Source organism: Trachinotus anak, unplaced genomic scaffold (assembly GCF_046630095.1).
Source record: "Trachinotus anak isolate AG129_WGS33_773 ecotype Australia unplaced genomic scaffold, CSIRO_AGI_Tana_v1 ptg000011l, whole genome shotgun sequence".
Lineage (NCBI taxonomy): Eukaryota > Metazoa > Chordata > Actinopteri > Carangiformes > Carangidae > Trachinotus > Trachinotus anak.
Genome location: NW_027273862.1, coordinates 25,853,871 through 25,877,983, shown reverse-complemented (window position 1 = coordinate 25,877,983; position 24,113 = coordinate 25,853,871). Strand labels below are relative to the sequence as shown.

Genomic DNA, 24,113 nt, shown 5'->3' with positions numbered 1-24,113 from the left:
TGTGAATAAGCTTCTCAATCTTCTTCTAAACAAGATATTTCTTTTCTAGGAGAACAATGCAGTGTGTACCTTTTTTTTTGTTTCTTTTGAGCAATGTGAAAATGAATAAATATGAATAATAGAGGTGGTGAGCTGAAGAGGTTAGCACAATTTGTTGAGTATGTAGGTGTAAAGGCAAGATCAGCTGGGTCTGTATGATGACTGAAAACAGTAACAGCTTGGATTCCTATTTAATTCCAGTTAATCTTTATATTCAACACTAATCAATGAGGCATCTTCTTGTAATATTACATTATAAACTCATGTGATCTTTATAATCAGACCCACTCCCTGTAAAGGTGACACATGTTGATAATTTGTAGGGAGCTGGAAGCAGGTAGCTGCTGCACAGTGAGGTCATTTGCGATCAACTGTCAAGCACATGCCCTGTTTAAATGACCTGCACATTCAGTTACTCTATCAGGTAAAATGGGGTGAGTGTAATGAAGTGCCACTCCACTCTGCCTTTTAGAAATTGTAACTACAAAAAAAATGTTCAAGGTCATTGTGTCCTCTCGGACAGAAAGGTCTGAGATGTTAGAGATGTGTCTCTTGTTGTAGGTACATATAATCGATATTTCACTGTCTGTGTTGGTGCTTTAAGAAAAACCTCTCTGTTAATGCCTTTTTGGCTCAGAGGAACTCCCAATTACCTGCAATCATTTTACTAAGTTGTTTTACCTACTTGTACTATCACAAGCATTCCAACACAGAGAGGTATTGATAGTAATGGTAGTAAAGTTAGAAGTAGTGGAAAAAAGCTTCTGCCTTTTCTTAAATTCACTTATTCACTTATTTCTGAGGCTGTATGAAAAAAGACATGTCAGAAATGTAAATAAGTGTCAAAACCCAGTGTTAAATGCCCCAACTAGAGATGGATTACTGTCTGATGTGGTTTCAGGTGGCTTCTAGTCTGCTGTCTCTCCAGTCTTTACTTCCCACGCTTGTAACTACATCAGTAGGTAGTGTGTGGAAGGACCAGCCAGCTAGTTAGACTGTTGATAGTTTAGTTATCTAGAAAGGTAGGTAGCTAATGACTGCCACTTCTTTTGACTTCCTCAGTTACTGGCAAGTAGTTTTAGGTGCATTACCTGCTCTGCCTTCACTGGAGTGTGTTATGACCTAGATTTGCATCTAGCATGAACAGATGCAAATTGGATTTCTTATCTCACTAATGGAGACACATGTGGCAAGGTGTAAATGAATATGTATTAAATCATATGTAGATTGTATCTGGATTTGAGACAAATTAAGTGACAAGTGATGATATCTTGGATCAAAATATTTATCAAATGAATCAAAAGATGATATTTTGAATGCTTGGTCTATTTTAGTAGTTTTTAAGGCTCCAGGTTACCAATACACTCTTTTGAATAGATTTTATTAACTGCTAATAATGACTGCTAGATTTAGCTCTCGCCTTACCTGTCTCAGAGAAAATGCCCCAGGCTTCATTATTTTCCTGTGAAGTGCCTTCACTTTCCACCCCTAAGGTTATTTATTGGCTGTTATTAATCTTAATCTCCTCTATTACAAACTGTGATTAAAATATTCTGAATTTTTCTTTTTACATAAGTGTAGCCCTTCTTTATGGCCAGAAAACATCTCTAGACAAATTGGTTTCACAGTCATAAAACTGTACATCAAGTTGGTCCAAATGAATTCAGGATGTTATGACTCAGATTTTAAACTAGGGCATCACTTAATCAAAATAGGAATATTGAGTAGATGGAGCAGACTGCTTTTCTTAAGAATACTGGCTTGGGTTTATTTTTATTTTTTTACACAATAATTTGCTGTTTGTCCTCAGGAAGCTGTGGTTTAGCTCTACTTTGTGCATAATTCTGCTGCCAATTAGTTGCTTATTATTGATACAGAATAAACAGACTTCATTCATCCATATCAGCCTGTCCTTCTCAGCATCTCCACATGGGTTTCATCACAGAATTGATTTTAAAATTTCAGTGATTACTTGGCTCAGCAATGCATGGCTGCTTACTGCTCGTCTCTTTATGAGCCAGAGCACAGCTGTAATTCTATAAAGTATGGTCTGCAAGTACCTCTTGCTTGAAATTGAGACGTAAATAACATTTTATCCTTTTAAACACTGTTACAAACTCTGTCATGTTTCTAGTGCTGCTGCAGTGGCGTGAGGGAGCAAAACACAATTCTCATCAATCATAGTAGATGGCCAGTTTTGGTGTCAGCTCGTCAAAAATGCAGAAAATGGGTTGCTTTATAAACATACTACTTTTTAAAAAATCCATAAGAGAAGAAAAAAGGAGGGATTTTTCTCCATTGGCCTGGAAACAAAACTGTTTCATATTGGGATGCTTCTTTCCTTCTTGAAACTCATTGTCCTTTTTGTCATACTTCTTTCTTGGTTTTACAAGTGTTATACTTATTGCAACCTATATTGCTGTATTCAGCTAACCATCTAATCCAGATGCAACAGGCCTTGGAGAGGAAGTCAAACAAGTGTTGGAAAGCGTTGGTGAATCAAACTGATGACCAGTGACCCAGGAATTATGAACTCACAGGAATGTTGTGAGGACTGTTATTTTAACCATTTCTCCATGTTGTAGATTTAATGATAAATATTCAGTGCAATTAGTCAACACTTCCTGTTGGGTTGAGTAACTTTATCAAGACTTAATCATCATTATTGTAGCATTATTGTTTTTTTGTTTTTTTTTAAGAATGAAACAAGACGCATTCAGGGATGTACCCAGACAGGAGTGAATGTGATGTCCTCTGATGTCACATACATAATTTCTATACATTTGTTATGCAATTTCACATGTCGTTATGTTTATTTAATGTAACATAAATCAAAAAATACTTACGGACTGAACAAGTTACTCTTTGATGTCCTTGTGCTTTTGATTAGTCTCACACTTACAGCTTTAAAACATGAACAGGCATCATTATGTCCTTAGTGTAATGATCCATCTTTAGTGTCAAACTGACACTTATATGATTTGTTTATGTTTTGATCATCTGTTGTCACTATAACAAACCCTTAGCAGCACTCATGACTGCTAACACACTTACCGTGCTCACTATTAAGAAATATTTTGTGTTGACTTGCAGTCCCAGGTTACGTTGATAAAACCTTGTTCTTCTCCAGTGCTCCTTGAGACCTATAGATGCACATTAGCCTCAGCTACACATTGTGGAAATAATCATGCTAGCATGCTAACATTAGCATTATACTAAGCTGAAGTGTACAATATGCAGCTTGGACTGATGAAAGCCATGTGTGGCAGTTGAAATGGTGCACCATGGTCAAACGTTATTTCATTTTGGTTTACAGTGCACCAGTCCATAGATCCCTTGGAGATTTGACATGTATATGCTATAACATTGCCACCAGGTCTGAATGCACTAGATGATTTTATGGCTAAATTGTCAAGTGCCAACAATCAAAGATGAATAAGAGGTATTCTAAAAGTGTGATCTACTGTGTGCCTCTTAAGTAAAGCAATAAGATCTGTGAACATTACTTGCAGCAGGTAGGTCAACTCTCTTGGAGATGAAAACTGTGTAGTCACAAGTAGATTAGCATAAAATAAGCACCCATAGTCTAAAATGTTACTTATTTTAATAGAATTTCCATCTGCCCATCCCTTTTTAAACAAGTATTTAAAGAGTTAATGAACACATTATCTTCAGAGCAGACCTTGACTGTGAATTTAATTAGACAACATAAACTCCTTATGAGGCATAAAACTCCATCTTACACATAAATATTGGGTATTGCTCAGTTGAAATCTGGAAAATGGGTTGCTTAAGGCAATAAATTAATAATGTCACCATTTTTGAGATGCACCAGCGACATTATAACCTCAGGACTTGGGCAGAGTGTTCTCACTTATTGAGCTGCCAAATGGGTAAACAAATTAACTTTGTTACTTCTTAATCTGATGATTTTCAAAGGTACTTTTATACACTCTGAAAAGCAATGATACTCTCTTTTGGTTTAGCTACATCAAAAATATGTTAACTGAATATTTTATCTGCTCTTTAGATTGTAATATGTTCAAAACCCACAGCCATTAAAAGCATTTCTATTGTGCCATAGCATAATGTACAAGGAAAGAATAAAATACAGAAAAAATATGTATAGCTGAACAAGTCAATACATTTAATGACAAACTTCCTTTGTTGGCGAAAGGGAGCACATACTGTAGGACTGGCTTATTTACCTTATTCAGTGTGTTAACATGCACACTTCTAATTTGACTCATTCCAGTTATTATAACCAGTAGACTCAGTAAAATTGAAATTATTTGTCTGTGACAACTAATGGACATACAGGCTACAGTTTGATATTTTTGGACATGGTTTCTTCCAGACAGCAGTGCCAAGATGAGCAGAGAAAACATCCAAATAAAATTTAATGATGTTCGAAAATAGTTAAAAGGCCAATGTTCACTGACACACGACGGGTGGGGAGGTACACTCGATCCTAAAATTTGCATTTCAGAGGACTGAGATCCAAAAATGTGTCTGGTAACATTACACTCCTAGAACATTACAACTTCTTTCACCTTATAAAACACTATTCTAAAAATTATTACTGAAGTCTTGTAACTATAATTTAAAAAAAAAATAAAAAAAATCTGAATATAACTTCATAACTGTATAATGTCTCTTGAAAGTCGGCTGTATGTATATGTCAATTTCTTGTTATGGGACAAACAAAGAAAAAAAATTAAACAAAGAAAATGCTTTCAGGTTAGGATTTCAAGTAACAGAACTTGGATTCTCATAGTGGATTATTGTGCTTTGTATATCCGTCAAAGCAAAAGACAGCAAACTCCAACAATACTGCAACAACAAGATCTTTCTCTTATTTTGTGCTGATAAAGAGATTATACCTGCAGGATGATCTCTACATTCCTCCATACAGTAACCTGCCTATAATGTAAACTCTGTTTATTGGGGAAATCCCTCTACTCCATGTGCTTCATTAAAACTGTTACCATAATTTGGTTACACACAGTAATGGTTATTGAGTGCATGTTAACATACTGATTGTGTATTGCCAATACAAATTTACAGAAATTGTAATATTTTAAATTCAACATTTGCTTTGAAGAGTCAGTCCCTGAAGTAAAAAAAAAAAACATCTAGGGTATAGTGTCAAGATGCGTTTGCTGCTGTGCGATTTCTATCGCTCATAAACTGAGTACATATGTGAAGCGAGGAAAGTATGCATCCCGACTGCAGTTTATAAGCTTGCATGACCTCCTGTTGAGATTCACATGATTTTCATGTTGAATTGTATGGGTGCCTCAGTTGGGCTGGCCTCCTCTGTTTCCTCTTTACGTGGCACATATTCAACCTCTATACTTGACTTTGTATTGTCTTTCCCTCTACTCCAGAGAAATAATATTACAAGACAGAAGAGAACAACTCCAAGGAAAGAGATAAATCCCATGGTGGTTGCAATGATAAGTGTCTTTACATCAAATGGAAATGGAACTGTGGCCCGGGTCACATTAGCACCTTCGTCGTTGGGCTGGTTGGAAATGAAGGCAAATGTCTTGTTTGGTTGGTGGGGCCAATTGGGGGAGTAGCTATGCACAAACAGGTGAGCAGCTTTGGTGTCATTGCCTGCTGCATTGCTTGCAATGCAAATGTAGGTGCCGTTGTCCTGGATTTGGGCATAACGCACCTCCAACGTGCCCTCATTAGACACAGAAAGTCTTGACCCCACAGTTTTGGTAGTGATGTATTCCTTCTTGGGGGATAGCCACATTATCACAGGGACTGGATCACCCTCAGCTTCGCAAGCGAAATAAACCGTAGTTCCCTCATCTACATGGCTTTCTTGAACTTTATAATCCACAATCTTTGATTTCTGGCAGATGAAATAGTCAGAAGGGAGGATGTCTGGAAAGTCCTTGAACTCTTTTCCTTTCACAACCTCAGGTGAAGCACACATGGGCTGTTGTCTGTTAAAGTTGAGCCTCCACCGCCGGCGGAAGACCCAGAGCAAACGACAATCGCATGCCAATGGGTTGTCATATAAAGCCAGTGTCTCCAGGTTTCCCACTGAGTGAAAGACAGACTCTTCCAAGGTGCTCAAGCTATTGCTGGATACATTGAGTACACGGAGATGGTTGAGTCCTCGGAAGGAGTAGGGCTCAATGGCAGCCAATCTTCCACCGGCCAAATGAAAAGCCTGGAGCTTCTGCAGATTGAACAGTTGGTTCCCTTCCACCGTATGAATGGGATTGAAAGACAGATTCAGAAACCGAAGATATCTTAGGTGACTGATGGCTTGGTAGGGGATGATGGTAAGATTACAGTTTGTGATGGACAGTGATGTAAGGTTGAGTCCAAACAAGCATTTTGGGGTCATGGTATCGAGGACAGGCATATGAGAAATCTCCAGCGTTCTGAGCCGATACAGCCTCTTAAAGGAGTAATCCCTTATGACAGTGACGTTGAGATAACGTAATCGAAGTGACAACAGGTTATGCAGATGGCTAAGGGCATCAGTGGGCACTGAAGCCAGATTGCATCCCTCAATATTCAGGCTTTCAAGGTTACTGAGGCCATGAAATGATCGGGGTGATATGAATACTAGGTCGTTGTCACCCACCTCGAGAGCCCTAAGGTTGTACAGCTCCTGGAACATATAGTCGAGCAGAATCACAATTTTATTCTCGCTAATATCCAGCTGGGTGAGGTTGGTCAGGCCAGTGAATACCCCCAGCTGAATGAGCTTCAGCTGGTTGTTGCGCAAACCTAGAGTTCGAAGGTTCATAAGGTTGCCAAAAGCCCCAGGCTCTATGGTTGAAATTGTATTTTCATTAAGTTGCAGCTCCTCCAGCTGAGGGTAATTAATGAACTCTTCGGCCCCAAGAGTTTTCAGACGGTTCTTGCTGAGGTCTAGCAGCCTTGTTTCAGTGGGGATGCCCTCAGGAAGGGCTGCCAGTCTCCGTCGATTGCACACAACTGAACGCTCCTGAGCGTTGCAGTCACATCGGGACGGGCAACCAGTGGTGGAGCCAGAAAGGACGGTGCCCAGCATCAGGATCAGGATGGGCTGCCAGCACGCCACCAAGTAGCTGTGCCCTCCTGCCTCCCCAGACACCATCCTACTGCTTACCTGTGGAGACATGGAAAAAGGCAGGTTGGTAGAGTGGAATGGTGGCACAGTTGGCTAAAACGATACTGTATCAAGCAACAGACAGGAGTTATGAAAATCTTTTTGTCATTGGCTTCCAAAGGAAAAAAAAAATGCACGAAAACAGGATTCGCAGGTTCCGTACTTATCACATTTTGATTTTTAATGAATGCATAAATAACTACAACAATGATAAACGCACAAAATGCCAAAAGCTATGTCTATTTACTGCTAAGGTTTCCATTCATGGGCAAATATGGATAGGCTGTCCAAATGTATAAAAATAGTGAGAATATATTGTGTCTTCACTGATTTAATAATTGTTATCCTGAAATGCTTTCCCTACATTTCATAGAAATATATATATATATATATATGTATATAAGATCATTGAAATGTTTTCCTGTGATATTTCTTAAGATACTGTACCATGACAGTCTGATGAGCCATTGTTGATGAGCTGTTAATCCTCTGATACTATAGTCTTCCCAAATTTTGGCTCATTTTTCAACATAACCTACAGTATGAGTTTAATACAATTATTACATCATAAAATCTCTTTTCATAATTTCATAACAAAATAACCTTCATAACGAAGTCCCAAAGATATAGGCTGCCTTTTTCCTTTAGTTGCATAAAATTTCATTTTGTCTTCACTTTCCTTGGAAGAAATGAAATCAGCCAATCAATAAAAAGGCTTGGCCGCACAGTGTAACCACACTGCTGTGCCTCTGACTGCTGACTGTGTTGAAAACAATTACTGTCAATGTCAGTGACACAATGTCCACGCTGATATAAACCATATTTAATTGGCAGTCAAAAATGCCATGGTATATCTTTAAATGGATCCCAGACACATTTGCAAACTTAACACATCCCATGCCACTGCTGAGCTGTTGACCTTGCAGTGATATAAAACAGAGATCGCTGCCAAGTGGTGATAAATGGAGAGAGGGAGATTGTCAGAGGACTTTAAACCCCTATTTGATTTTGACTCAGGGGCACTTTAACTTGCTAAAACCTTCAAGCTCTACTTCTAAAATCAATCATGCGATTTCAGTCACAGCTTTATCTGTGGGACACACTCTGAGAAGAGCTTCTTGGAAAGCAAGAGAAATGATGGTATGATTTGTTTTTATCGATAAGACTGGCCTCACCACTGCTTTGTTTGCATAATGTCAACTGGACTTAATTGATGTTTTTACTTGGACATTTTTATCTGGACGCAAAAGCATATAAGTGCCTGAAGCTGTAAAAGAACAAAGCCAACTTTAATGAATGTCATAAAACAAGTAGTATATTTATGTTACTTTACAACTGGGAAATTAAATTCTAAATTTTCATGTAATGATTAAACAATAAACAGTGATGTAAAATATATATCTTTTACTTTTCAAACACTGAATTCCATAATGAGAGGTTAATACAGCCTCTGTCCAAATATTCAACATGTTGTCCTGATATGTGGGAGCTGAATAGACACTGCAGATACTTCTGTAACTCATTCGCCACAAAAGTGGTTTTGTAAGAGTGCTTGAAATTATCGGTGTAATGCTTTTTAGAACCTCTTTGGCTGTCTACCACACTGCGGTGGCTTTGAAAAATTATTAAACTTCATAGTGAAGATTAGAATGATTCTGCTTTTATTGCACCAACACAAATTACACATCACTCTCGGTAAAGTAAAGTCACGGGACTGAGGCAGCTTGAATTGTGGTCTGAGTAGTTCCAATGGAACAGTAATTGCTGCTTCCATTTTCACTTCCTCCAGAACTGTTCATTTCTGTCGGCTGCATATATCAAACATGTTGGGCGTCAGTTCACTGCATAGCTTACATTGTAAAAAGCACACAGAATGAAAGCTTCAGTGTCTTCCAGTAGCTTCTTCCCACTCCTTTATGTCTCTCACTAATTATGTTAATTTACAAATGCATAGGCATGGTGAAATGTTTTCTAAAAACATTAAGTGCACATAAAGAGAAAAATCTCATGCGCAGTGTATGTATGAGATTGTTTGTGACGGATGCTAAACCTTGGAGTGAAATGAGAGAATATCTGAGCTGCTCAACGCTGAAAATGGGTGACGTGTTTATCTGTTTGACACAGAACATGATTTTATATTGTCAAGTCAGGAATATGAAAGAGGATGAGACTCATTAATGTCATTGCTAATCGAAAACAAGCAAATGCAAATGCAATGGTGATTTCCTTACCAGAGTACCATGCATGATTTATGATTCAGAGTGTAGTAAGGGTGGGGGTGCTATCTGTGTAATCTGGCCTTACAGCCCAGATCTACTCACTGTATCACCACTTTGTTCTGACCTTGAGCTGACAATTCTGGAAAAAAAAGAAGTTGCTAAAAAACCTCTCAATTATAATAATCCAGTACCTTTTATACAGCGTAAACTAATCTTTACATGCTTAGACTGGCTTTGTATATTATTATCTTCTTTCAAGAGATCAAAAATGCCATTCAGACCTTGATCTATTGCTTCATATGTTCTTTGTCCCCACCCTGTTTCTCTTATTATTCTTTTGATAGTATTGTGCAGGGGAAGAATAGGAGTGTCCAAACCTTTTCTCACCTTCTTTTCTATGACTGCTCACATTTTCTCTACAGACCTCTCACCCTGTTGCAGTCTTCTCTCAGAAACATGTCTAGGCTCACCATTACATGTCTTGTTGCCTTGAGTCGCTCTGTCTCCTCTCTTATGATGCTGTGTGGTTTGATAGAGGGCAAACAGAAAGAGAGGTGTGCACAGCTAATGGGTCACTGAATGTGTGCCGGTAGCAAATGAGCGATATGCATCAGTGCGTACCTGCCCTTTGGTTGTTTCTAAATTATTGTCATGTACTTGTGTTTGTTGTAGCCTACAGTGTAATGTTGGTAGGACTGCAGGGATATTTACATCTAGAGGGGAATTGAAAAGAATGATTACCCTTTCTAGCTAGGGATGGCAGACAAAACAATGCAAATAGTGCATGAAAAATGAGTTTTACTCTGAGGTAACCAATTCGTTGTTGAATCTACAAAGCTTTGTCATTAGTTGCAAACCAATTAGCATTATTTGTCATTTCTCTATAACTGTGTTCCTGTTGGATCGGTTCAACTTGTGACCGCTGTCATGAATCATCAATGCAGCTTGAGTTCTGAGAGCACTCCCCTTGATATATTGAATCATTTAGCTTTGTTTTGATTGATGCGCCTGCAGTTCAGGCACGGGTGATTTCTCTATTTTTTCTTTTTTATCGCTGACAAATGCTGCTTACTGGGATTCAATAATATGACCCACCTTTGTAGTAGTGTGTAATTCTGATGAAATTACATTAGAGTCTCATTTTATTTTCTCGCAGGCCTATATATGTGAGCAGTCATTGTTTCTGAAACACCATTTAGATTAAAAAAAGCCGTGATTGTATTTGGTGGAAGAGTTTTAAAAAGTGTTGTATTACAAAACTAAATCTTCTTAAGCAAGTCAGACATATACAATCCTGTACATGCCACATGTTTGAGTTCATAATGCTTTAGTTTCTGTTTATGACCGTTCATAAATGATTGTACTTAATAGACCACTGCTAGCTTCAGTATTCTTCATTATAGTCATGAACAGTGTGCTCATTAGCATCCCTCCTATGCACAGCTTGTTGTTTAGTGGCAAAAAGCTATGATTATTCTGCGACTGTTTAGAGACTAGTGAGGATGAAACAAAAAGGAAGCTACAGCTGCAAAGTACCAGAGTAAATATGTATAGGATTTAAGAGATGACGATTGCCTCCACTGGTATGTTTGTGCTCAACTGACAAATTTAAAGCAAACATTTAAAAGTCAAAAAGCAAACAAACAAAAAAACTTTGTGGGTTGCATAGAAGTGAAAATGTTTGTGGACTAGTCTTTCACTCTGAAATGTCTAGAGACTCTTTTAGAGACAGAATGACACCTGCGGTATGTGATATCTAAAGAGCAAACATCTTCTGTGCTTTTCTGTGAGTTATTTCATTATCAGCAGGAAAGGTTGAATCTTAGGCTGGGTTCCTAAAAAATCCAAATGAATTTTTTACGTATGGCCTCAAATTCACTGCTTCATGATTGGCATGCGAACATTTAGTTGGAAGCCAAATCTCTAACATGTACAGATCTGCACATGCAACATCTTAACATGCTAAGAGTAATAATATTACAGATATAGAATGACCTGCAATAATATAATAATCATTGTATTGCATTAAATACCAGACACTTCAGAACTGTATTGCAGGAAAGTCTGCCAGCTAATCTACATCCTCCAGAAGAGCAAGCAGTTAGATATGAGAAATCCCATGAAACAAATCCTCCATGGAAGCCTAAGATAAAGGTAACAACCCCTCCAAACCTAAGAAGGAAACTGCATGATCTGATGATCCACTATGCCAGGATCAAATGCTTAGAGGAGGACAAAATGGTTCAGTGCATGGGAACTGCTCCTGTTGAGATGCAGAAACACACCTGCATGGGGTCGTTGAACTCTTTCTTTTTTGACAGCAGTATCCTCTAGCTAGCAGGGCTCTCAGCCAGAAAGGCATAGGCTTTTGCCTGAGAAGTTATTACGCAGAATATACCCACACCCATACTTTGGAAGTAGACAGTGTCAAGAGACATTAGAAGAGTCCAGTGAATTATAGTGATCATTGTGGAGGACATGTGAGTGCGCAGAAGCTTGTTTTGGAAGGAATTTCATGCAAAAGTAAAAATGTCTCCATAACGCACAATAAATTCACATAGTGTAGCTTTCTGACAGCCTAAGTACTTCAAAACATACCAGATACTTTTAATTTCTAAAGTGAGAGCTAAATCACTACAGACACACTCAATACACTTCATGCCTCATAATCCAGTGAATTAATTATTCAAAAGCGAAACAATTTGAGTCCGACTCATTTATGTTGAGCATTATTTCACTAAGACTAGCTGTCTGTGTTAAGTGTTTTTGCAAAATAAATTTTTCAGAAGAAGCAGTTTACGGACGCTTAAGAAGTGGCTAAATGTGCACTGTGAAGCTCTGTGCCACTGTGGAAACAAATATGAGCACAGAATCAGAATATTGTACATATTATTTTGGCACAAAAGAAAAAAAATGTGTTAACCAACTGACCAGCTAAACATGTACAAGAATTAGCCAAATGTTAGTATTGGCTTTTGAGGTCCTCAGTGTTGAGCAGATGTCCACAAATACACTAAAGGGAATAGATATGCAGTGATATGGAGTTATTGAGGCTTTGGCATTCATGCTGGATAGTTTCCAGTTTGGCAGGTTACACTGTAGATGAATGGTCATGACATAGATTACTCTACCTAAACCTAAACTATGCAGCTGAAAGAAACTGTCTCCATTAGGCTTTCCATTTGACTCTGTCCCTCTCTTAAGTACTTCTGCTGCCCTCTGATCAACACTGCATTAATCCAGTTATCAGGCCAGGCAGGTTGTATGCTTTTATTGTAATGTAATACTTATTTAACCCCAATACCTTATATGGCATTATCTCATGAAAATGTTTTTCAAATTACATAAAACGAAAATAAATATTTTCTCTACATACACAGTAAAGCAATTATTAGTGTGAACTTTAAACAGTGAACACTGCAGCCTTCTTTGTGTGTGTGTGTGTGTGTTGTTGAAAGTTAGTTCTTCACGCTTTACTCCTGTAGGGGCATGACCAGTTTCAAGGTCAGAAGGCCCCTCTCATCTCCTTTGCTGTCAGTTGACGACACTAAACTGATCATCTTTGGTCCTCTTCTCCCTTCCTCCCTGCAGTAGTGCACCTAAAACAATTCAATAGACCCTTTTTTGGGTGAGACACTCACCTTATCGTGACCTGATGAAGATCAGTTAATTTGCTGCCACAACATTTCTAGAGACAACTTGGTCAGCTGGCAGCTTTATTATACATAACACAAATCACAAATTTGCCTCAAGGGGCTTTTCAGTCTGTGCAGCAACTGATACCCTCTATCCTTAGTCCCTTGAAATTATATGAAGAGACCTTTTTCACAGAAGACATTTGGACAGTGCGAAAAGCACAGGGGTAAATAATAGTGATAGCTGAATTTCATTTAGCTGGTCCAGTTTCATGGTTCTCATCCATTGGTAAGGTTATAAGCAACAACTTTTCTTGGTATGATGATTCAAAATGTCTGCAGTGAAAAAGGCTCATTATGGTTCCCTGGAGTAACACAAGATAAAGTAACTGATGTGGATCACTGCAAAAACAGCATACTGTAAGCAAGAGACACCCAGTAACACAGTGCTAGTCACTAAAAACACTGCAAAAAATAAAAGCTAATTCAAGCAAAATGTATCAAAAAAAACAACTGATTTTCATCGTTGCAACAACATGAAAAAGACTTTCTGCACACCAAAGTGAATGTCCCAGCCACACACGGACACACTCACAGTGTGTCTTTTGTTTCAGTATTTCACCGCAGCATGTAATTTGGCCACAAACATGCAAGCACTCAAACAGAGCACACATGGCCTGGAGCCTCTGCCATGCATGCAGACAAGTCTCTGAATCAATAAATAGTAACATGGCTCAATACTAACGGTTTCCGTCTAACAACAATCAACAGTACATGCAATCTCAGAAACCGAGAGCTGCAGTGCTGTTAAAACATATATACTTCAATAAAACATTAAAAAAATCACACTCAGAAAAGTTTGTGTAGAGTTGAGGATTAGAAGCATGAGCAAAAACAAAAGGGAAATCCAAAGCACTGAGAGTTCTCAGCTGACACCTACGTGTCACACCCCAAAGAAGACTCCTGATGGAACATGTGGGTGTCAGCCATGGTTGAATAAAAGCTTTTTACTACACTCAGAACTCAGAGTGCCTTGAATTTCTCTGTCTTTATTGTATGTTGATGTAATAGTAAGCACCTGCCATTTCTATTACAAAAATGCACAAACAGAAAATTATCATACTTTCTGTCACCTCAGATTTGAGTCGGCCAGCAGTTTTAATAATAATCAGAATGAACATGACATACTGTATGTCACAATATGCTGAACTTTAAATGTTGGCAGGGAACTTGAATGGGCTTATTCTGATTGCTTGATCTTAAAAGCTTCATCAGAAAGCTCCAACATGTCCATAGATGTCTGGTTACAATGTGTAACCATCCCTGGATATTGTAGTTGGATTAGCTCAAATATGACATGTAGGTTCACCATGACTAATAGTTTCTTAAAGTGAATGTGATTTTGATTATTTTGTTTGGATTTGGTGATTAAAATAGTTTTGATCAAACTAAAGTATTCCCCAACTTCTAACACTGCAAACTTCAGATGAGCTATTTTAAAGGATTCTTGTTTTAACCAGTGAAAACAGTTGCAGCATTGTTTTAAAAATTCCTAAAATTTTTTTATTTTTAAAATTTTTTTTTAAATAAAGCTGCATTAGCCAACTAACCTAAGGTTGGCCCATTGTTACTTACTTGTACATATACCCTTGGCTTCTACACTTAAATTCTTGGACTCTTTGTGAGAAATGGTCCTGTAATCACCTCCATTTTGGCCCTGGTTTGGTCTTTCATTTTTTGGGTCTGTTTGGTGTTTGTAGATGTTCGACTGTCTTTACCAGGCACTCGACTTTCCAAAAGATACTGGCTCCCACTCTGCTGTTTCACACTGGGGAAGTAGCATACAATCAGTGTGTGGGAGCCTCTGAGCTGGAAGCTTTTGAGCTGAGAGCAGCTGCCCATGGCTTTATAGTGGGGGTCAGTGAGAGCCAGAGGTACTCAACCAGACGAGCTGGTCAACCAAATCAATTAATTGGAAGAGGCTGAAAGCTGCACAGTGCTGCAGACTGGGCTATTTATTCTCTGAAATAAGCAGTTCTAACAGCCCTTCAAGAGACTCATTTGATTTTTATGTTTATATGGAAAATATTACTTAATGTAGATGTAATTTGCCCTCCAAAGACATTTTTTTTCTAACCTTTCTTTTTTTTTTTTTTTTTATATTCGGTTGGACTTTTTCTGGCTCACAATCAACAATAACAGTGTCAGATCCATGACAAGGGATGTTTAAAGAGCTAAATGATCCTCGTAAACATTAAAATCTAGGACAAACAGGTCCTGGAATGAACCTTGCAGTATACTCCACCTGCGAAACAGTATTACCATGTTTCTTGGTTCATTGACAAAATCTAACAGTAATACTACAAAAGAGGCTTCTTTCTTCATTAACACCCATTCCTCTTGAAAGTCAAGTAGGATAAGCTGGAAATTACACAAACCTTTATCCCCTACTCACCATCAGGGAATATAAGATGTTTTGGGCTGGAATTGAAAAGAAAGAGCTGAATGCCATGCCAAAGGCAATTTTACCTCAGACAAGCCTCTTACAGCCCTTCAAAGAAAGTACAATGGAAGATTTTGAGAGATTTTCACACCAAAGCACTCAGGCAATAATTACCAGCTACGGCACAAATATGAAGTTAGAGTGCCTTGGTATGTAAATACTGCAGCCTGAACTTGGAGACTTTGTTCATAAACTTCAAACCATTGTATTCACTGCGCAAGTTTTCCGCCATCATCCTAGTGTTTACATCCCACCCTGGCCAGCGCGAAAGACGCACTGCAAATCCTGGCCAACCAGAGAACTGGCTCCGAACAAAAACAAACAGACTCACTTTTCATTATACTTGAGGATTTAAACAGAGCAAATTTAAAGCATACCCAAAAATAGGCAACATATCAATTAACCTAGGATAATAAGACAGTGGACTTGTTGTTACACAAATCTCTTCTCCGTGCACTGAGGCATTCTGATCACTGCTTGGTTAAATCTATGGACAGAAACAAAAATTTACGAAGCCTGTTGTCAAAACAGTGAAGAAATGGACCAGGGAGGCAAAGCAGGAACTGCAGCACACCAACTGTAGGGTTTATGAAGCTGCAACTGGAAACCTGGATGAACTGACTGACACTGTGACATTGTGCATCAGCTTTTGTGAAGATGTGTGTGCCAATCAAGTCCTGCACATGGAGCAATAACAAGCCATTGTTCACAGCCAGACTAAGAGAACTTCATCAGCCCAAGGAGGTTGCCAACAGAATTGGGGATAGAGACCTGTAGGCCAGGCCAGAAACTCAATAACGAAGGAGATCAGGTCCCTAAAACGAGCTACACATCAAATCTGAAAAACAGGCAGTTTCAGCAGTTGTGGAGAGGCCTGCAAGACATCCCAAACTACAAGAGACCACCCTCCCCTGCTGCGGCAAACAAAGATCTGGCTGACAACCTGGATGTCTTCTATCTCCACAGTGCTGTGTTAGAGCTGGAGAAGGTCTGACTTCACCCATTATCATTCTACTTTAGGCCTAGGTGAACAACAATGTTCTGGCTTGTTTGTGATTGGTCTGAAGAAATACAATCGGCGACCAATTGGACGGTGCAAAACCCATGATGCATGACCCATGGTTGTGACCCTGCAAAAGAACGTTGGGATGGACCTTGTTTTGTTGAAACATTTGTACTAGGGGTGGGCGATATATTGAATACACTCAATGTATTGTGGCTTGTTCCATGCGGGATGTAGTAAATGACTATATCGTGAACATCAAGTATAAATTATCATATAATTGTTTTAAGACGGCGGGATGAAGTTCTCTTTGCTGTTACGCTCCTCTCTCTCTCTCCTGTGGCCGTCTCCCTCTCCATCCGGAGAACTTTCTGCATGTGTGACGTAGGTGAGGAGGTGTGTGTGAGAACGAAAAAAGTGAAGCGCCAAACTGAAGACGAAGGCAGATGAATTGGTTCAGAAAATAAACGGCGTCAGAACACATGGCCTTCCTTGCGTGTGCATGGCGGCTGCGTCACTGCTACTGCCAGCTCTGTCTTTCTACACAGACTTCGCTTTGACTTTTGTTTACCCTCGTTCAGAGCAAGGCACACACACACACAGTGAGAGAAACAGGAAGAGAGACAGTGAGAGAGCAGTAAAATTCTGCCCTTCACCTGTACAATATTGGGTTTCTGCTTTGACCATATAGTACACATGGCTTCCTCAGTCTCTCCATGCAGTTGCTAAAATGGTTGAAAATATAAGTTATGTTTTTTCATGTCTATGTCATATTCATATAAAGTCCAGAAATTGAAACTATAGTGTAAGGTGTATATATAATGTTGCTGGTATCATCAGTATGACTATCAACAAATATTTCCCTCTCTATTTTTGGTGGGAACCACTCGTACAAAATAGGCGAGATGCTGAATCTCTAGATCACAGACAGCTGCAGTAGTTAGCGTCTACTGTCAACCTGCATGTGAGGCGCTTAGGGAGCATTTATTAAATTGTCGCTACAGAAAATAACCTAGGTTACACTCTCCCCCTCTAAACTGCACCCACCACCCACAACTACGAGTAAATACTTAACCTGTGGGAAACACAGTTGATTGGGACCAAAATTCATATTGGGGTTGGTGTTAATAAAGTTTTATCAATTCCCTAATAACACCAACAAAAGCATCTCCAAGGACCCAGCTGTTAAACTCTGGAAGTTTGCAGCTGACACTACGGTCAATAGACTCATCCAAGATGGTGATGTGAGGAGGTTGAAGGATGGTCTGGAGAAGTCGGAACAACTTGGCACTCAAGACTGTTGAAATGACAGCGGAATTCAGGAGGCACCCTTCAGCACTGATCTGCCTCACAATATTCAACAGCGGAGACTTTTTCTGGCAGCTATCATTTCCAAGACCAGTAATGGATAACCTGCAACCTCAAAAAGTCCCAGCAGAGGATATACTTTCTGCGACAACTGAGAAAGTATGGTCTGCCATAGGAGCTGTTGAGCCAGTTCCACACCACAGTCATTGAATCTGTCCGGTGCACCTCTATCACAGTCTGGTTCAAAGCATCCACAAAACAGGAGAGGAACAGACTTAAGTGAACAGTAAGGACAGCAGAAAAAATCCTTGGTACTCCCATGCCTTTCTTCCAGGACTTTATACTCTTTAAGAACTAGGAAACAAGCCGTAAAAATCATTGCAGATTCCTCACACCCTGGACTACAGTGTGGCATGGGCATCATATTTCTGTCTGATCCCAAACCAAGTCTGAGCGTAGTAGTAGTAACTGAACCTGACCCAAACCCAACAGGCATTTATTTTAAGGTCTGAACTCAATGCAGTTAATGTAAGCTGAGGCAACAAAGATGTTAGGTCCATCACTTTTATTTACACAATTTTTACACTATATTTTCACTAAAAAGAGTGCCATGTTAACTAGGCTAGCCCTAATTAGTCATTCAAAAGTCTAACATTTGCTGCCTATTGTTCAGCTGATGTGACTGAGCTTGACCTGAACCTAATTTCTTAATTTTTGTCTGAACCTCACTTGGGTTGCTCTTGGGTCGGGTATCCACCCTCTACCCCGGACACAACCTTCTGCAGCTCCACACCCCTGGTTTGCTTGCTACAGAAACTGGTATACAAAAACCATCAGACACAGGAGCACTTTCTTTCCTCATGGTGTTACTATCATCATCTGTTATGCCATATCTGCTCCTGTTCCTTCAGGTAGTTATTGCAGCCTGCTACACATCTACAAATACTATATTGAATCAATACATCACAATTTCATTCCTAGACTTGATGCACATTATTGATGTTTGCTGTAACATACACACTTATACTTCATCTATATTGTTTGTTTATTATATAATCTGTAAATTGCTTGTATACTGTATATTGGCTGTAAATAATATGGACATCATCTGTGTATTGTCAGTATTGCTGGAGAGTCATCAGTGGCTGGAACCAAATTCCTTACGTGTGTTAACAAACTTGGCCAATAAATCAAATTCTAATTCCACAGGCTTAATTGCTGCCCCAGTCCCTGCAACAATTTATGTCCTTTTTTTTCTGGTGAAGAAATGGACCATTGGTGTCACATATATTATCAAAACCAGCCCACTGAAAGAATGGGATGAACAGACAGACCGATGAATGGGAGGAGACAGTCTTTGCAAAATTTCCACTGTGATCAATTCCATTGTATATCATTGTAGGCTCTCCCCAGCCAGAGCTTGAAGCCAGCCTGGAGGATGAACATGAGGCAACTTCAGTCCTCCATCCTACTAGACCCTGACTGTCTCATATTTTCCATAAAGCAGTTATTATTAAATTTAAATTAGGAAATGTGGAAGGCTGCTGCAGAGCAGCAGGACTGTGACCTTCTGAATACATTTGTAGAACGCAAATTTGAGTATCCTGTGACAGATCTGCCTCCGTCTGTCACCTCACCATCCAGCAGACACTGTATAAACACGTGGTCTGGCAGTCTTCACCACAATCACTTTCACCATTTCCTTTTCAAGGTGGCTGATGGCTGATGTGGCAGCCTCTTGATTTCAGATGGATCTTGTTTCAGAAAATGCTTTAATAGTAACACCCTAGATCATACACTGCTCCTTTCTAGGCCATCACAAATGAACTGTTGTGCAGGGCTGCCCTGATTTTAGCTGTAAATAAAATAGGCTATAATTACAACCAAAACCTAAAACATCAGAATATAAACCATAAGAGACCATCCAAAGGTTTGAGATGGAGGTGAAATTATTCATTTTGTATCATTGTTACTCTCATGGAGCATATTCAGTGAACTGTGGAACACATCCAGCCGTGCTCATGATACAAAGCCATGTGGCTTTCATCTCAGCTTACTTACTTATGTCTCCTTTGAATTTTGCTACAAATATTGCTAATTGTAACTTCCTCTAACGTGTGATTTGTTAGCTTGAATATTATTCCATTTGAACTGGGGGGGAAAAAAAACTACATCTTACTATAAAAAAACATAACCTTTGCTTTGATGATCCCTATTTGATCCTCCTGTGAGAAAATTGGCTCCTGTTCAGAATTATGTGTACACTACTATATCACAGGACATAATGATATGACAGCACGGAGCACAGTATTGTGAAAAATGTACAGCAGCACTGCTTTGATAATGTATAGCTGTTTAGTTTTGTGTTGTATAGACTAAAGTAGTAGGCTCCATATTTTTTATTCGTGTGTGTGTACATTGTCTTAATAACTGTACTGGTATTACTAACTGTATTTCTGGTAATTGTGAATGAATGGATAATTTAAATTTAGTAACATGTAATGATACATGCATACACACAACTTAATTTACTCCTATTTTGTTTGCTGCTGAGCAGCCTCAAAAGGCAAGTGCGGGTTGTGTGCCTTACACTGGTATGTAAACAATAGGTCCTGATTTCCAGTGTAGGTGTTTGAGCTCAGAGCATCAAAGTACATTATCCATTACATCCATTAGGCTATCATCAGTCTCATATATGCAGGTGTCGGGTATTACCAGCTTTTGTGCATAACCTCACACTGTGCTTCATTGTGAAAAACATTAAAGGTGCAATAGTCAATGTTTTTATACTGACCAAATAACTATTGTGTGAAAAGGGTCACACACACAATAATTACCTGACTCTGCATTTCTCGTTTCATGTTTTTTGGCTCATTGTTTTGGTTTCACAATTTCACTGTTTTGGTTCAGTCTCAACGCTCTCATCAGCATGGTTTCCATCTACAGCAGGCAGCTTCAGTACTCTATCCACCGAGTACCATGTGGCAGATAGAGAAAGTTGGTCACAAGCTAGTGAACATAAAGTAGCATTTAGCAGCTAAATAGCCAGATATTTAGGGGGTGGGGCAGACCAAAACAGATCTCAAAAGAGTGAATATTAGCTCTATCATCATCAATGTTTCATCTATTGAATGTGTAAATGGGTAACTGTTTGCTAACAAATTTGACACATCTTGCATATGGTGATAATTTTTTCAGTGTTGTTTGTGTAGGTACATCCTCATTAGCTTCTGTAAATGCAACTTGTTGTGCTGCCCCCACCTGCTAAAAAAACAAAAACATTTAGATGCAGGTTAAATATATTGTTTATGCAAAAATATGCTGATATAACACAAAATGTAATCTAATATAATCAAATCAATGTTAATTTGATTGAAATGCACTATAATGCATAATATAATGTATATTATCCAGTCTTCATTTACAGCTGTAATATGTGCAGAAATGGTGCATAATTTGTATAATTAGCAACTACTGCTGATATTGCATTTACATTTGCATTTGCATTAAAACTGAACTAACTCTGACAATATGTAGACTGTTGAAAAACCTGCTAAAAATTCTAACTACTCAGTTGCTCAACAGATGTAATCAGAAATTGCAGTCATAATCATGCTTTGCTCATTTCTGCAGATTTGCACGCAAAGTAACACGCATAAATAACTACCAAAAAGAAAAAAAAGATTCCAATCAGCCACCATAACCTGATTACAGGGGCCCAAGTAAAAGCTGTGTCTATCTCATAAAGCCTTGACGTGAAGAGCAGACCCTTCACATAGAGACTGTTGGGGGTCTATGGCTGGCAGAGGTTGTTACTGCACTGTTAAAAAACAGAGAGGAAGAGTCCCCTCATAGCTGTCTGCCTGCTGGAGCGTTGCAGCCATGATTAGGAAGATGCAAATATAACAGGCAATGGAAATTAAACTATGAGAGATCATTTATTTGGCCTGCATAAATAATCATACAAAGTCACCCACCCTCCATTGCCACCACCAAAACCACCCATCTATCTAACCTGTGGCAAATCAAACACCTACTTAGGATCCCACATCGCCACTGGATATAGCCAACAGCACAAGGCTGCTGAGAATGAATAAGTGTGAGTCTAGAGGAGTTTACTGGCATTTGAAGGAACATGAATGTTAATGAGGGCAGATTAGGAAGCAACAACAACCACCCTGACAAACACTCAGGGAGAAACACAAAACAGACACTCTCCTGCTCAGCCTCACACCTTCAGCTGTGATATTAAAATGTGGGACATATGTGTGTTAGCATGGATCCATGCACACATAAACAATATAATATTTGTAGTGTATACCTGTATTTATATGGACACCATGAAAATTATCTAATCTCCACACTGTACATTCAAACGTTACATGCACACATCATATGTGTGTGTTCCATCAGCACAAACCCAGATTGCATAGCACACAGCAGAATGAAACCCATCTGGATGACAAAGCACAAATAAGATCTGGAGCCCTCCTCAATTAACAGTTCTTCATTCCATCCCTTCCATTTGCCTACGATACACTATTTTATTCCTGACATTAATTTGCTCCCTGGCGATCCCCTGGCCCCACCACTGCACCATAATAAATCTGATCCAGTGCCTCAGTACTCAAAGCCCACCATAGAGACTGAGTACTTACCAGGACTGTCATGCAGAGAATTCTAATTCAGGCAGCTCCATGTTGCCAAGGAAATTCAAAATGCCTCCGAAAGCATGGAGACAGGGATGCAGGATTCAAGACAGGCTGGATTCAAGCGGTAGAGAGGGATATATGCAGCGATGAGAATCCCTTGTCTGAGGGGCATTTGAGAAATGCCTTCGTCCTCTCCAGATGCGCTAAATCCGGCAGCAGTGATAGGCTGACATGTAAACACACGGGCGGCTCTGCTGGCTCACACACGCTCACATACATGCTGCACCTAGCAGAGACAGAGAGGAAGAGGGAGGGGCAGCTGATGAGAGAGGTGGAAGGAGGAGCTGCAGTGCACTGAGAGTATGAGAGGCACAGAGCACAGGCAAGCGAGGGGAGTTGAAAAGAAATGGAGAGAAATATTCTCTTGATTGCACTGGCAGCTTCGTCTGATTTTTGTTTACTGTACACTTCCTATTTATGGAAGGAATGAAATGATCTGGTTAACTGGAAGAGAGGCTGCTGTGAGAGGGAGGGAAAAATGATGTGTGTGGTGACAGAGAAAAGGAGGTTAGAGAGGGAGAAGTATAAACGTGCAAAAACAGCAGAGGGATGAAGATGAGCAAAAAAGTGAAGGGGGGCTACGGGGGGGTTGATGAAACAACAGGGATATAGAGCAAATGAAAGTCAGTTTCTGCAATATGCAAACTTTTACTGGTAATGACTGTGGATGGATAAGTGCTCTTCTGTTTTCAAGATTTCTCGCCAGAGTTGAGGATAAATGCCACCCATAGTGCAAAGTGAGGTAATCATCAGACGAGCTCACCTTTCCCATGAGGAGTGGGGGTTGGTGGTTAGAAGCAGAGGCTTAACGGTGCTAATGGGTATATGGGGTTGGCACACACATGCTGGCAGTGCCAAGGAGGCTCCACAGTCAGGGAGTGTTTATGGGAGATTAGGGGGCTCAGGATTTAGTGGAGTGGTGGACATGAAGGGCTCCTGGCCACTGAAGGAACTGTGTGACAGATGTTGTAAGGCTTAGAAAAAAAAAACATCTGTATTTCATTTTATACATCTGATTCCATATTTTATTGTTTATATCAAAATATTTATTTTATTTAAATTTAATTGCTTTAATTTTTTCATCTTACTTTTTAAAACCAAGTTATAGCATATACCCTCTACAGGAAAGTCAACCCTGCCTTTGCACTAAATCTGTTGCACAAACAGCAGTACACAGAGCTGAAGACCACCAATGGTGGCACATCTCTGCTGTACAATAAAACATACAGAGGGGAAAGAATTATTCAGGCAGTTGGAAAAGGGGAAGCACTCTACACCAATACAACATAAAAGAAATTTATGGCTCATTTTGCCAACTAGGAGCTAATCTAAAAGAGATGAGTTATGCTTCATGTGAGAAATAAAACCCGATGAAATGTGGGTGTTGGAGGAATTTAAATGGATAACGGTAAGGATAAAAACCACCTGACATGGAGCAGGATGAATTCATGTCATTTTTTACATTTTGAATGGTACTGCCCCCACTATGGCCACTTATAAAAAGATTGGACAGCTGATTCATGACATCTGCATTCACATTCAATGGTGCTATGAATTTTTCTCTTTGT

The 24,113-nt window shown here is 39.3% G+C and overlaps 1 protein-coding gene and 1 long non-coding RNA gene across 2 annotated transcripts in view; one reads left to right on the top strand and one right to left on the bottom strand.

Annotated features, from left to right (window-relative positions):
- The window catches only part of LOC139628032 (uncharacterized), a 48,715-nt gene that overhangs the window by 17,672 nt on the left and 6,930 nt on the right, over nucleotides 1-24,113 (top strand). The gene's annotated exons all lie outside the window — the stretch shown is intronic.
- lingo1b (leucine rich repeat and Ig domain containing 1b) lies at nucleotides 1,806-24,104 on the bottom strand. The gene is made up of 2 exons (XM_071489347.1): nucleotides 22,492-24,104; nucleotides 1,806-7,165 (listed from the first exon to the last, which is right to left on the bottom strand). Exons 1-2 carry the CDS (start codon nucleotides 22,501-22,503, stop codon nucleotides 5,306-5,308), a joined length of 1,872 nt encoding a protein of 623 aa, XP_071345448.1. The 5' UTR covers nucleotides 22,504-24,104; the 3' UTR covers nucleotides 1,806-5,305.